Source organism: Mastomys coucha, unplaced genomic scaffold (assembly GCF_008632895.1).
Source record: "Mastomys coucha isolate ucsf_1 unplaced genomic scaffold, UCSF_Mcou_1 pScaffold19, whole genome shotgun sequence".
Taxonomy (NCBI): Eukaryota; Metazoa; Chordata; class Mammalia; order Rodentia; family Muridae; genus Mastomys; species Mastomys coucha.
This window is the reverse complement of record NW_022196901.1, coordinates 5,615,131-5,630,299: the sequence shown is the minus strand read 5'-3', so window position 1 is coordinate 5,630,299 and position 15,169 is coordinate 5,615,131. Positions and strand designations below refer to the sequence as shown.

The 15,169-nt window shown below is 38.9% G+C and overlaps 1 protein-coding gene across 4 annotated transcripts in view; it reads right to left on the bottom strand.

Annotated features, from left to right (window-relative positions):
• Nucleotides 1-265: 265 nt before the first annotated feature.
• Nucleotides 266-15,169, bottom strand: part of Abcb4 (ATP binding cassette subfamily B member 4) — a 70,190-nt gene continuing 55,286 nt past the window's right edge. For all 4 annotated transcript variants that reach the window (XM_031380002.1, XM_031380001.1, XM_031380003.1 and 1 more), the window contains 5 exons: nucleotides 12,936-13,092; nucleotides 12,181-12,378; nucleotides 3,550-3,756; nucleotides 1,017-1,163; nucleotides 266-509 (listed from right to left, as the gene is read on the bottom strand). In XM_031380002.1, the coding sequence (XP_031235862.1) occupies nucleotides 303-509; nucleotides 1,017-1,163; nucleotides 3,550-3,756; nucleotides 12,181-12,378; nucleotides 12,936-13,092 (916 nt within the window). In that variant the 3' untranslated portion in view covers nucleotides 266-302. The remainder of the gene's footprint in view (nucleotides 510-1,016; nucleotides 1,164-3,549; nucleotides 3,757-12,180; nucleotides 12,379-12,935; nucleotides 13,093-15,169) is intronic.

Genomic DNA, 15,169 nt, shown 5'->3' with positions numbered 1-15,169 from the left:
GCTTCTCATGCATATGCCTGAGCATTGCTGGTCTCTCTGAGGGATCCTGACAGCTCAGGGAGAGAGAGCCATGCTGTAGTGATTCTTCTATTTTGTCAAGGTAGGTGTCACATTTGCCTAGGCAGACGTCGCTTCCAGCTTTCCAGTTTCAGATGCTATAGCACAAGCATCAAGGCTGAACTTTAAAACTGACGTGGAATAAGATAGATCTATGTTTTGTAACTCCAAAGAGAAACTTCTTTTACACATCTTAAAGTGAAAAACGATTTGAATTTATTTTAAAAATATACTGTAACAAGAGTTCATAAGTTCTGTGTGCCGGCCTGAATGTTGACCATTGAGAAATAGATGCCCTTCTGTGCCAGCAGCTGCTGGTGGGTGCCCTGCTCCTTGACCTTGCCGTTCTGAATCACCACGATCACGTCTGCGTTCTGGATGGTGGACAGGCGGTGCGTGATCACAATGCAGGTGCGGCCTTCCCTGGCTTTGTCCAGCGCTTCCTGGACAACCTGTTGAAAGTCCAACAAGAGCTTTGTAGTGAGAACTGCAGTAACAAGTTTGATGAATATTTAAAGCTTTACCATCTGAGTAGCATCAACTATCATAATTCCTTTTTCCAATCTCTGTGAACATGGCTTTAGGCATGTGTATTTTACATGGCTGCCATTGCGCCCCGCAACACTTTGGTTTGCTTTGTAATTATGACAGAAATGGGCTTCCATGAACAATGACCCTTGAAACTGTTGAAACTTTCTAACTAATTGCCAGCATCATCTTCTTAAGTTTCTTTTAGAAGCCCCTTTCAGTTTTTCATTACAGCTAATATACCAAAATTGTGATTTTTGCAGCATTTTCCTTTTGAATGCTTCTTTTATGTTTAGAAATATATGTGCATTTTTAGAAATGCACATACTATTACTTTAAAATAATCACACCTAAGTCCGGTGTTTGCCTTCCTCATGTCGGCTTTCTTCATCACTCTTTCTGCTAGGTTAGTAAGACAGGTGGAGACAGACCTTTTCACTCTCAGTATCCAGAGCCGACGTGGCTTCATCCAGCAGCAGGACCCGAGGCTGTCTGATGAGGGCTCGGGCAATGGCAATCCTCTGCTTCTGGCCTCCAGAGAGCTGTGTCCCCTTGTCCCCTACTCTTGTGTTATATTTCTGCAAGTTAGTTATCAATAAAGGTAATATAGTTTTAAGACAGTTGTTTTTACAAGGAAAAAAATTAAAATCAATAGATGTTTCTATAGTAAGATATTGTTTTCAATAATGTATTTCAGTTCCAGAGAATTGCCTTCAAAACTGAACTAAAATACAGTGCCTTTAGATTTCAGTGGTATTCTGTCACAAGAAATTGAGCTATTTCAAATTCTTGCCATTAACATGAATATCATTTAATCTGATTTCAGTGGATTCACAGCTTAGACTCAAAAAGAGTTCTTTTTTTCAGTTTGAAGTAGTTATATGATCCGTGTAAAATCTACTTTATTCTTTTTAAATAACTTAACAATCAATATCTACTTAAATGTTAATTATAATTATTATGTAACACAATACAAAAGAGAAGGGAGGAATGTGGAGATAAGATGGAAGGAGAATCTTTAAAAGAGGAGGTAAGTAAAGGAAAGAAAATTTTGTATACTTTAGGAGGCTGCGTTTAGGAAAGCGTTCAGGCTTGGGAAAAGCACAGGATGACATGTATATTTAGTTGCCTTCTTTGCAAAGTTCAGGGTGATGTACAGTGTGCGAATTCATCTCCTAAGATCCAGTGTCAAAATCAGTTTAATGGCAAAAATTAAAGTTTTCCTGCAGCATCACTACTTGATTCAGTCAGTGCCTAGGCACCAAGGGTTAGTTTGGACACATCATAGAAAATTTTAAAGTCATTTGTGTGACTCTTAATTCCCAGCAGAATAGAATGGGGGAAAAATAATTAGGCTCTTCTGCCTTGAGTTCTGGAAGAATTCATAAAGTGAAGTGCCTCTGCCTTCACCTAATGGAAGTCATCTTGCCATAATTATATAGGGCTCAAGTAATACGAAGCACAGAATGGAGCACACACTCAAAGGTAAGTTGTAAAACAACCAGACTCTTTATGAACATCTTTCAAACAGGAATGTGTAAACTTTGTGACAGATTTGACATCAGAAGCAAGATGCATTAAAGGAAAATACATTCACTAAGACTGAAAATTCTGTCCTGTTAAGCATCTGCTTAAGAAAAAAATCCCAAATTATAACTTGGAAAAAAATACATATCATAAAATTCATATCTAAAAGTAATTAGAATAAAAGACTCAAAGCTCAACAGTAAAAAAAAGAAGCTAGAAATTTAAAAAAATATATAAAGAGATATTTTACCAATGAGGTGATATAGCTACAAATACATAATAAATGACAGGGACTTCACTTTCCCTTTAGCAAATGCATATGAGGACCGCCATGATATATCTTATATTCCTATCAAACTGTTGCAAATAAAAACCTCATTAAATGCTGGCAAGGCTTTAGAACTTTCTGGGAGGGCTGTAAATGGTGGCCACAGGAAGTCTTTGGTGTGCTGTTTTGTAAAACAAACAGGCAATTGTCATATGTTTCAATGATTTGCTGCTGAGTATTCCAGAAATATTAGGAATTATGTAAAGCATCAATACTCAGGAATTTACAACCTCAAATTTAGATTAACTGTGGTAAGCTTCTCTAGGAGAAAGGTAAGCTGTGGTTCAGCCATGCATGGAATGTCAGTCAGCAAATATGAGGCTAGCTGTGTGAGAACCTGGCCATGTAAGTTTACATCCTATGCATATATATATACTGTCTCTACAATGGCAAGTGATGCAAATCGAGAACAGATTAGTGTTGTCAGAGCTGTGGAGACTGAAGTGGGAGGAAGGGGCATATGAATGGAAGGATGGTAGCTCGAGGGATCTTCTGTGATGGAAATGCTCTGTATCTTCAGTCAGCACAAGAATGTGCACCTACACTGCAGCTGTGCAGAATACACAGCTGTACTGCAGCCCTGCAGGATACATACTTCTACTGCAGCTGCCCAGGATGCACATCTGTACTGCAGCTGTACAGAAACACACACACACACACACACACACACACACACACACACACACACACAAGCATGAGTAAACTGGTCTGGATATCAGCATCCTAGTTCCTGTTGTATTATAGTTCTGAACGAGGTTATCATTAGAAGAGACTAGATAAAGAAAACAAAAAAATCTCTGTATTCCACACAACTGTATGTGGATCTATGAGAGTCTCAAAATCAAAAGCATACATTTGTGGGGAAAGTAGCATATGGACCTCACCAAACTGAAGTGCAGATGTAGTCCAGAACACTAATGCGAGACCTGGGGTAAGGCCTTGTCTCATGGGTGTCTCATTGCCCGAGGGATGAAACATCCTGTTGTCAAGGCCAGTGTCTTCTCCCAGACACATCAGCCCCTTAGCTATGAGATGATTGCAAGAAAATCGCTTCAGGGATAAAAATGAGCCAGTCTTGATTTCAGCTGAGAAGTTCGGAGTTAACTCACTTGGGGCAGTGTCTCAATGAAGGGGTGGATGTTGGCCTCCTTGGCTGCCCTCACAATCTCCTCATGAGACACGACCCGGCTGTTGTCTCCATAGGCGATGTTCTCTGCGATGCTGCAGTCAAACAGGATGGGCTCCTGGGACACAATGCCCAGTTGAGCTCGAAGCCACTGGACATTGAGTTTCTTTGCTTCTTGACCATCTAGGAGCTTAAAAATAGAAATCCACAAACTATTAAGGTTTTAAAAGAAAAAGGAAACAATCCTAAATAGCAAGTGGCTGACTTGAGAAAAGGACTGTTAAAGCTGTGAAATGCCAAGTTTCATGTCTAATGCCAACATGCTGAAGGAGATCGTGGTTAGCAGAGAGACTCTTATGACAAGCCTCTCTTGCTGTGGTCTAGATGAAAGACATCTTTCAACATGTCTTTTCTCCACGAGGCATCTGTGCCATCTGTCTTAAGGAAGTCTACATCAGAATGTGACACTCAGATCTGCCATCACTAGAATGACCTTGACTCTCTTTGCTCTCCTAGGCATACCAGGAAAAGAAAGGACTAGATTGGAAATACAGTACAACCCTAGGTTCAAAAAGATGGTCCCTGTTCCTCTATTCTGTGAAAGCCACTGGCTTGAAACTTCCCCGCAATATTTTTGTGTAATGTATGTGCATGCACGAATTTATGCACATGATCATGCATGCACACATGCATATGTCTATACATGCATGTGCTAGAAGTTGATGTTGGGTATCTTCCTCAATCATTTTTCCACCTTACTTTTTTGAGCCAGGGTCTCCTCCCACCCCCCTGAACTTGAAACTCACAAATTTAGCTAGATTGGCTGGCCAGTGAACACCAAGAGGTCTGCCTGTCTCTGCCTCCCTAGTGTGGGATTACAGACAAACACTTATATGCCAGACCTTTTAAATTTATCTTTTTTTTTTTTTTTTAAGATTTATTTATTTTATGTGTGTGAGTATACTGTTGCTGTATTCAGACAACTCCAGAAGGGGGCATCAGAGCCCATTACAGATGGTTGTGAGCCACCATGTGGTTGCTGAGAATTGAACTCAGGACCTCTGGAAGAACAATCAGTGCTCTTAACCACTGAGCAATCTCTCCAGCCCCCTAAATTTATCTTTTCATTAAAAAATTTCACATACAATATATTTTGATCATCTTCTTTTCCTTCCTGAACTCCTCACAGCTTCCCAATCTCCCTAGCTCTCATGCATGGTCTCTCTCCAAAAACAAACAATCAAGGAAAAAAAATGAAAATCAAAGCACGCAGCAAGACAAAACCAAAAATGTATACATGAAAAACTAAAAATAAATAAATAAATAAATAAATAAATAAATAAATAAATAAATAAAACCATGGAGTCTGTTTTGTGTTGGCCAAGTCTGAGGTACGTTCTAGGGATTGAACATGGATTCTTGTGCTTGAACAGCAAGGACTTTGCCAACTTAGCCATCTCTTCAGTCCCAGCTTCTACATGCTGACTATATCAGGTAGAGACAGAGCCTCACTTGAGGAAGCAGCTATGTGCCATACATCTATGATTAAAGCCAAATGTGAATGGGCTGGAGTTTGAGAGTCAATGTCAGAGAGCCTAGAGTTCAAGGTTAGAGAGATTAGGCAAAGCAGAGGGTACTGGGGTAAAAATAAGCAGGCACATGCCTGTTTGGAGAGTCTCTGTGGTTGATTTTGGGATTACTCTTCTCTCTCTGAGAGCTGCCAGTCTTCAACTTCCCCCTCTTCTCCTTTCTCACAACACAGGGTAAGAATTTAATGGAAAGCAAAGAAAAAAAATCAATGGAAAGTGAAGAGCTATAGAAAGCAGAGCGTTTAGGAGAATGAGTTCTGCTGTTAATTTTGTTCCTGTTTTGTTCCTGTTACTGTGAGTGAAGGATGTGGTCTCCTTCCTACCTCCAGAAGTTAGCTCAGTTTTGTTTTAAAAAGATTTCCCAACCCACAACTCTGGCGGCAGCACCCTTCTATACTGAAAGCCATGCTAATACCCAGAACCCCAGGTTAAGACATTGCTCACCATCTGCTAACACTCTCCACCCTCTGGCACAGCTGTCTTGTCGGGAACAAACAAATGAGACTTATCCAAAGTACTGCCATTTTGTTCTTGGACTCTATTTTGAACATAAGGTCAAATTAAGCTCAAGTTCCCAGGCTCTAGGGGGGCTAACAACTTCCCAGATGGCTAACCTGCTTCTTTCTTAGTCTTCGTTTGTTCCACAAAACATAATGATTATTCCTAGCCACAAAAGAACAAATGATCCTGATTGATGAAAAATTGTAACTGTATTCTGGCACAGATACTTATGGGTTTTGTGACTTTTCTACTTAAAAGGTTACTAAGATGAATATTTGGGGACTCAGTCAGCTCCCAGGTCTGTGCTGTTGTCCTTGACCTGTAAATTTCTGCTGCCTAATTCAAATAATGATTTTGCTTTGCATGTACTTTTGTGCCCACTTGAGTTGTTTTGGATGTTTAGGACTAAACAGTCTCCAACAGCACCCCCACCACCTCAGCTCCATATCCAGGCCCACAACTTCAGCAGAAGCCCTCAGCTCTACCAGAGGCCAAACAGATACCCCAAACACCAGAGACCTGAAAACCCCAAGGCCATGCTGGTACCCAAAACCCCTGAAGCTCCCTGTTCTACCACAAGTAATGCCCATTATCTGGAACCCCAGAGGCCATGGCACTTCCTAGAACCATAGATCCATAGATGCAATGCTGGCAACCAAACTCTCAGAGATCCCATAGGCTGCCAAAATCCCAGTGGAGACACCCTACTACACCTGAGGGCTTTCCTGTCACCAGAACCACAGGCCATTCAGGCCAGAAGACCAGTGAGGAGACAGAAACTAAGGGGAAAACATCCAACAACAATAAACTCAGAAACTGACACCTAACCCTATAATTACCCTAACCCAGATGCCTATAGGCTGGTATAGGAGCACAATTACGGGCAACCAGGGCAATATGGCACCACCAGAGCCCAGTTATCTTACTACAGCAAGCCCTGGATATTCTAACTCTGCTGAAGCACAAGAAAATGACCCTAAAATCAATTTTGTGGAGATCTTTAAAGTGGAAATAAATAAATACATTAAAGATATTCAGGAAAAGCTGGGTGGTGGTGGCACATGCTTTCGATCCCAGCACTTGGGAGGCAGAGGCAGGTGGACCTAGAGTCTTAGTCCAGTCTGGTCTACAAAGCGAGTTCCAGGACAGCCAGGCCTACAATCAAACAAGTGGAGAAAATGAATAAAATCCTTAAAGAAAGCCAAGAAAAGATGAACAGATGAATGAAATAAGTAAAACTGTTCAAGACCTGAGAATGGAAATGGAAGCAACAAGAAAACAGAAACTGAGGGAGACAGAAAATCCAGGTAAGTGAACAGAAACTACAGACATAAGAATCAACAATGGAAGATAAGAGATGGAAAAGAGAATCTCAAGAATAGAAGGTACAATAGAAGAGATTGATACATTGGTCTAAAAAAATTCCTAACACAAAACATCCAGTTTTGGAAGTCTGGGACTATGAAAAGATAAAATATAAGAAGAATAGGAATAGAAGAAGGGTAAAAGTTCCACCTTAATAATCCAGAAAATATTTTAAACAAAATCATTGAAGAAAAATTTCCTGACTGTAAGAGGGACATACATATAAAGGTACAAGAAACTTACAGAACACCAAATAAATGACCAGAAAAGAAAATCCCCATGCTACATAATAATCAAAACATTAAATGTATAAGACAAAGAAAGACTATTAAAAGAGGCAAGGAAGGAAAGCCAAGAAGCATACAAAGGCCAACCTATAAAATTACACCTGACTTCTCAACAGACAGAGGCTCTGAAAACCAGAAGGGCCTGGACTGACATCTTGTAGACCATAAGAGGCTACAGATGCCAACACAGACTACTATACCCAGCAAAGCTTTCAATCATATAGATGGAGAAAACAAGATATTCCATAATAAAGTCAAATTTAAACAACATCTATCCACAAATATAACGCTCGAGAGGGGAAACTTCCCCTGAAGGGGGCTAACTATACCTGTAAAAACACAGGAAATAAGTAATCTTATACCAGCAAAGCCAAAAGACAGGAAAAACACACACCCACACACCACCACCACCACCACCAACAACAACAACATCAACAATAACAAAATAGCAGGGATTAACTATCAAAAAAATTAGTAGGCCTCTTATATAAAATACGACAAATGGGCTGAGAAAGAAGTTAGGGAAACAACACCCTTCACAATAGTCATAAACTAAAAAAAGTATCTTAGGGTAACTCTAACAAAGCAAAATTAAAGACCTGTATGATGAGAATTTCAAGATTGAGAAATTGAAGAGGACATCAAAGGATGGAAAGATCTCTTGTGTTCATGGGTGGGTAGGATTAGCATAGCAAAAATGGCCATCTTACCAAGAGCAATCTATAAATTCAATACAACACAATTCTTTCAGACCTTAAAAGAGTAATACTCAACTTCAACAAAACACCCAGGCTAGCTAAAACAATCCTGTCCAATGAAAGAACTTCCAGAGGTATCGCCATCCCTGATTTTAAGCTGTACTACTGAGCTATAGTAAAAAACAAAACAAAACACATGGTACCGGCATAAAAACACACCTGTGGACACCTAATTTTTGATAAAGTAACCAGAATCATACAATAAAAAAATAAAGCACCTTCAACAGATGGTTCTGGTCTAACTATATGTCAGTATGTAGAAAATGCAAACAGATCCATATCTATCACCCTGCACAAAATTGAAGTCCAAGTGGATCAAAGACCTCAACATAAAACCAGATACACTGAACTCGATAGAAGAGAAAGTGGAAAATAACCTTGAATGCATTGGCACAAGAAACAATTTCCTAAACAGTACACTAATAGCACAGCCACTAAGATTAGCAATAGTAAATGGAACCTCATGAAACTGAAAAGTTTCTGTAGGGCAAAAGACACAGTTAATCGGACAAAACAGCAGTCACGGAATAGGAAAAGATTCTTATCAACTCTACATTTGACAGAGGTCTAGTATTGTATATCTATTATATATATAGTTATAATAATATATATGATTATTTTGCTTGTTGATGTCATATATATATGCATATATATATTATATATATATGAAACTAGAAATCAGCAGACAAAATAATCAATTTAAAACTGGAGTACAGATCAAAATAGAGAATTCTCAACACAGGAATTTCAAATGACCAAGAAGCAACTAGATATTCAACAGTCACCAGGAAAATGCATATCAAAGCTACTTTGAAATTTCATCTTATACCTGTCAGAATGGCTAAGATCTAAAACAAGTGACAGCACATGTTGGCAGGGATGTGGAGCAAGGGGAACACTCCTCCTCTGCTGCTGAGAATGCAAACTTGTACAGCCACTTTGGAAATCATTATGATGCTTCTCAGGAAATTGGGAATTGACCTACCCCAAGATCTAGCTATACCACTCCTTGGCATATACCCAAAAGATGTTCCATCCTACTACAAGAACACTTGCTCAACTATGTTCATAGCAGCTTTATTCATAATAGCCAGAGATTGGAAATAACCTAAATGTCACTCAAAAAAAAAAGAGTAGATAAAGGGCTACACAGAAATATGTTGTCTTGAAAATCAAAACAAAACAAAACAAAACCAAAAAGCAGGCAAATGGATGGAACTCAGAAAGATCATCCTGAGTGAGGTGACCCAGACCCAGACCCAGAAAAATGTACTTACTTATAAGTGGATATTAGCTGTAAAGTAAAGGATAATCAGTTGTGCTACAATTCATAGACCCAGAGAGGCTAAGTAACAAGGAGGGCTCAAGTGGGGGGTGGAGTGGGGAGAGGAGGGCATGAATTTCCCTGGAAAGGAGAAATAGAAAGATATTTCAAGTGGTGGGGACCATGGGTAGGGACAGGAACAGGAGGGATCAGACATCAGGAAGATGGAGGGAGAGAGTTCTGGGAGAGACGACTGAAATTGGAGGATATTTATTCCTAGGTCAAGGTAGAAACCTAGTGCAATGGAAATTCCCAGGAACCTACGAGGGTGAGTCTAGCTAAGACTCCTAGCAATAGTGGGATAATGAGCCTGAAGTAGCCATCTCCTCTAACCAGACAAGACTTCTAGTAGAGAGACTAGGGCACCAACCCAGTCAAAAACCTTCAAACCAACAATTTGTACTGGGGTAAAGGTGGTGCAAAAATTGGCTGAGTGGCCAACCAATAACTGGTCCAGCTTGAGACCTATGCCATGAGAAGAAGCCCAGTCTTGACATTGCCTGGAAGGCCAGGACCCAGAGGCTGGATAGTCCAGAGACCAAGGATTGAAACAAACATGACTGCCCTCCCCCCCAAATTAATGAAGTGATTCTTAATGCTGTTGGGTTATACTCATAGATTGGTGCCTAGTCTAATTGTCATCAGAAAGGCTTCATCCAGCAACTCATGGAAACAGATGTAGAGACCCACAGCCCAACATTAGGTAGAGCTTGGGACTCCTATGGAAAAGGGGGAGAAAAGAGTGTAGGAGTCTGACATGTCAAGGGTACCACAAGAAAACGCACAAAATCAACTAACCAAGGCTTGTAGGGGCTCACAGAGATTGAACCAACAATCAGGGAGTCTGCCTGGGTTTGACCTAGGTCCTCCATATATTTGCTATGGTTGTGTAGCTTGCTCTTCTTGTGGAACTCCTAACAGTGTGATCATGGGCTGTGTCTGACTCGGCTTGCTCTGCAGACCCTTTTCTTTACTGGGTTGCCTTGTCCAGTCCCGATATGAGAGACGCCACCTAATCTTTTTTTTTTTTTTTTTAAGTTTTATTGCATTATAATGAGAGAAGTTACATGGTTTCAATTTATCTGAATTTGTTAACATTTAAAAGCATATTTTAAGTAAATAGAATTAAATCACATTCTTGTTTTCCTTTTGTACCCCAACTCCTCCCAGAGACCCCCTTCAATACCTACAATACCTTTTTTGTCATATTCCTTAAAATTTATAAAATATTATAACAATAAAAATGAGTATTATAAACGTTGTTTGATATAAAACAACAATCAATTTAACAGTCTTATGTAGATGCTTGTCTACAGCAATACTGAAAATACATACATTTTTCTCAATATAAATTTTAAATAACTCCAAACATATTAACTGTATATTTCAAAATAATACATCATTACTAATATTTTCTTAAATGAACATAAATATATAAAGTGTTTTTATTTGTTTGTTTGTCTTATATTTACTAGAGCTTAAAATCTTGGCTCTTACTGTGGTAACTTGATACAAAAGTTAGAAATGTCAATCAAAGCATTCAGTCTTACTCTTTGTTGTTCTCTTACAAAACCCCTCCCAATTTAATTGTCTACATTTCTTTTAGGTATATAAATACTTTTAAAATATGTAAGCTTTCCGAAAACCATAGTATAGTATAAAAACATGAAATAAACAATACTACTAATAGAAAGACTGAGATAGGAGAAGCAAGATCTTAAGACCATTATGTTGTACACAGCAAGACACTGTCACGAACAAATAAGCTGAAAGTGTGTATGGATTGTATAATATTGGACCTATTTCTCTAATTATCAAATTAGAGAGACCATTGAATGATAGTGAATAAGTTTCTAATTCCTCATATTTTTGGATTTCAATCGATTAGGATATGTTGGTAATATTAATTTTCATATTAAGATATTAAGAAAAAATAATTGTTACTTCCTGTTGTTTTTGTTGTAAGAGGGAACTAGGTTTGTGTGAAGTTAGATTTGTTGAAAGATTACCGTTTTGTTTCATCTAGGGTGTAGTTTTGTTCCTTATGTTGATGTTTCCCATCTATTATCCTTTGTAGGGCTGAATTTGTGGAAAGATATTGTGTAAATTATGTTTTGTCATGGAATATCTTGTTTTCTCCATCTATGGTAATTGAGAGTTTTGCTGGATATAGTAGCCTGGGCTGGCATTTGTGTTCTTGTAGGGTCTGTATGACATCTGCCCAGGATCTTCTAGATTTCATAGTTTCTGGTGAGAAGTCTGGTGTAATTCTGATAGGTCTGCCTTTATATGTTACTTGACCTTTTTCCCCTTACTGCTTTTAAAATTCTTTCTTTGCCTTTGGTGTTTTGATTATTATGTGATGGGAGGAATTTCTTTTCTGGTTCAGTCTATTTGGGGTTCTATAAGCTTCTTGTATGTTCATGGATGCCACCTAATCTTATTGGAACTTGATGCGCCATGTTTGACTAATATCCCTGCCCTTCTGAAGGGAAGCTGAGGAGGAGTTTGGGGTGGATAGGAGGTGTGAGGGAGGGCCTGAGAGGAGAATAATATTGAACCAGGACAGAAGGTCCACTGGCTACCAGAGATTAGTCCTATGTTGTATTTGTAGTGCAATACTTTGTGATATTCTGCCCTAATGTCCCTGTATATTTACTTGATACAGGCACCAATTTAGAGTTTATAGGTTGTGGTTATTACACCAGGTAGGGTTTTGGACCTTCCCTCCACTATTAATTTGATCATATAAAATACATCTGTGAATCAATTTACTAAGAAATTACTCACCACTGATCCAGCCATGGGGTCATAGAAGCGCTCGAGCAGCTGGACCACTGTGCTCTTCCCGCAGCCACTGCTGCCCACCAGGGCCAGCGTCTGGCCCTTTTTCACTTTGAGGCTCAGCCCCTGAAGCACTGGCACATTGGCTCGGGTGGGATAGTTGAACACGACTTCATTAAACGTCACGCTTCCTTCAAACTTATCCTAAAAGTTTTTTTACAATTTTTTTCTTTTTTTAGTAAATTGATCTCACAGTCATTGGAAATAAAAGGAAACTTTACCAAAACAATAATAGTGAAACATTAAATGCCTATTTGGTATAGTCCTTGCACAAGTTCACACAGTTAGCAAGTCCATTATGATAGAAAATGAAGATGTGAATATTGATTAGACAAAATGTCACTACAAAGACAGGCTATTGAAGCACAAGTTTCTGATTTATGCAAACCTAATACTGAGCCAAGGGCTCCGAAGCTTAAGAAAAGCTGCAGCAGAGTCTAAGTCTCAATTGCTGAGTCATTGTGACTGAATTATATTGCATAGACCTCCATGTAGAAATGACTAAGCTATTATCAAAATTACTTTGTTTCAGTATATCTTCATTTTTCTTTTCTAAAGTTGTGTTAAATATTTTAAATGCCAAAAAGTTGAGATACTAGCCACATAAATATCACAGTGAAGCTACGTTTGTAATCATGGCATTGTGATAGAAAGAAAACCTTGAGGACAGAGCTCAGCCATCTAGCCAGAAGAACACTTACAGGCCACAGCCCTTCTCCACTGTAGCTGTCAATCAGAGGTCGTCTTTCAAACAGGCTGAACAAGTACGCTGCAGACAACTTGGCTTTTGCATAGTCTGGAGCAAATGAACTGGCGTGTCCTAGAGCCACAGCGCCAAGCACAATTGCGGAAAACACCCTGGATAGAGGTAGAGGGGTTCAAGTTAGTTCCACGGTGTCCAAAGACACCAACTTTTAACTAACATTTGCATAGTTCTTCTTCAATTGTTATTTCCCCAAGCCCACATACATTGCTGTGAGATTCCAGTAACTACAGCAACAAGAATTTAGAGGGGAGGCAAGACCCGCTGTCTCTGGTTCTCTCTGTTCCCCTTCGGGCAGTGGGGTTCTCGTTCTGAGTTGGCGTGATCCTCCAAGGGTTTTTGTTTTCCTGAAATGGCTTACAACGGAATGGGATTTATGATCTCAACTCATTTTAGTTGCCAGGCACACCCTTCTTAACACTAAGAATCTGAAGCCCAATGACTTAAGAGGCTCAGTGAGAGGCGGTGCTAGTGATCGTTAGTTTAGGGCACTGCATTCTAAGTGTGTGGTTTTGATAATCTTGTACCACATGTGATAGCAATCACTATAGTAAATCATTTTTAATAGGTATACATCAACAGATTATTGTATCTAACAGATGCAGAATATACATTCTTAGCATTCATGGAGTTTTCTCTAAAATAGATTAGTCTTAGATCAAAAGAATTGAAATTTTATCTTCCTGGTCACAAAGGGAGATGCCAACAACTAAAGACATTTTAGAAATGTTGTAAGTGCCTGGAGACTGAACAAAAACTTTTCAATGAACATTAGGCTACTGATGAACTGAGAAAAGCAGTCAGTCTCCTGAAACAGATACAGTTGAGAACACAGCCTAGGAAACACTCTGGTTGCAGAGAACCAACGTGGGCTGCAGAGAACCAATACCAGGAAGAAACTGTACGGCAGTGAGTGCCAACATCAAAAGAAGAAATCTTCAAACAACTCAAAAATGCATCCTTAGGGTGGAGAGATGCAAGAATAAGAGCCTAGGGCATGACTTAGTGGGAAAAAATGGTGTGTTACACAAGCCTGAAGGAGGGAAGATTCCCAAAGCATCCCCTGCCCTCCACACTTGTGCATGTGCTGTGGAAATATATAACTCTCTCTCTTTTTCTCTCCTCTGTCTCTCTCCTCTTCCTCTTTCTTCTTTCTCACACACACATATATACACTACACATTAATAATAATAATAATACACAAACAAAAATTAGAAGATCAGAGCAAAATAGACAATAAGTAAAATCAGAACAAAAGATAAATGAAACAAAGTCAGTCCTTTAATAAAATTAAAAGAAAATAAAGAACCTTGAACTAGATTGGCCAGGAACAAAAAAAAGACCTATATAAATAAAATCAGAGTTGAAAACTACAAGTCAATCTCATTTTTCATAGCTACAAAAATAAGTAAATAACATTGGGATAAACATGACCAAAGAATGGAAAGCCACTGTAATGAAAATACTGATTTTACAAATTGAAGAGAATAAGAAAAGGAAAATCCTTCCTTCATGAATTGGAAGTATGTTATGTAATGTTCATATTACTCAAAGCAATCTAAAGATTTAATGCAGTTAGTCCCCACCAAAATATTAATGGTATTATTTAGAGAACTATAAAAAATGTTTAAAATCTTATGAAATCAGACACAGAAAAATAGAATACAATCTTGAGCCAAAGGACTAAAGTTGAAGACATCATAATACTTGGTTTTGAAGCAAACTGCTGAGCCTCAGTAAAGAAGACAGCACTGTATTGGCATAGAAACAGACGCATAAACCAAGGGAATACAACAGACATCTTGAAAATAATCTGTATTTAATGGTTTTTCAACAAAACAAAACAAAACTAACCCCCCCCCCACCAACAATAGACATTCACAAAGGGCAACCCCCATGTAAATAATGCAGGCAACACTTGGTATCCACATATGAAGGACAGACACTTGACCCCTGACTCTTCCCAATTAGGAAAAAGAATAGATTTGCCAGACTTTAGGCAGACTTCCCGTCCCATTGTCAGGGCCATGGTTTGGTTTTAGAAATTTAACCTCACCCTGATTTGGCTCCATTATCTCCAACACCTTCCTAATTACATTCATACAGTTTTCTCTGCTTACTTCTGTCCTGAAAAGGTTCACACACACAACCAGCTTCATGCTTAGCAATCAA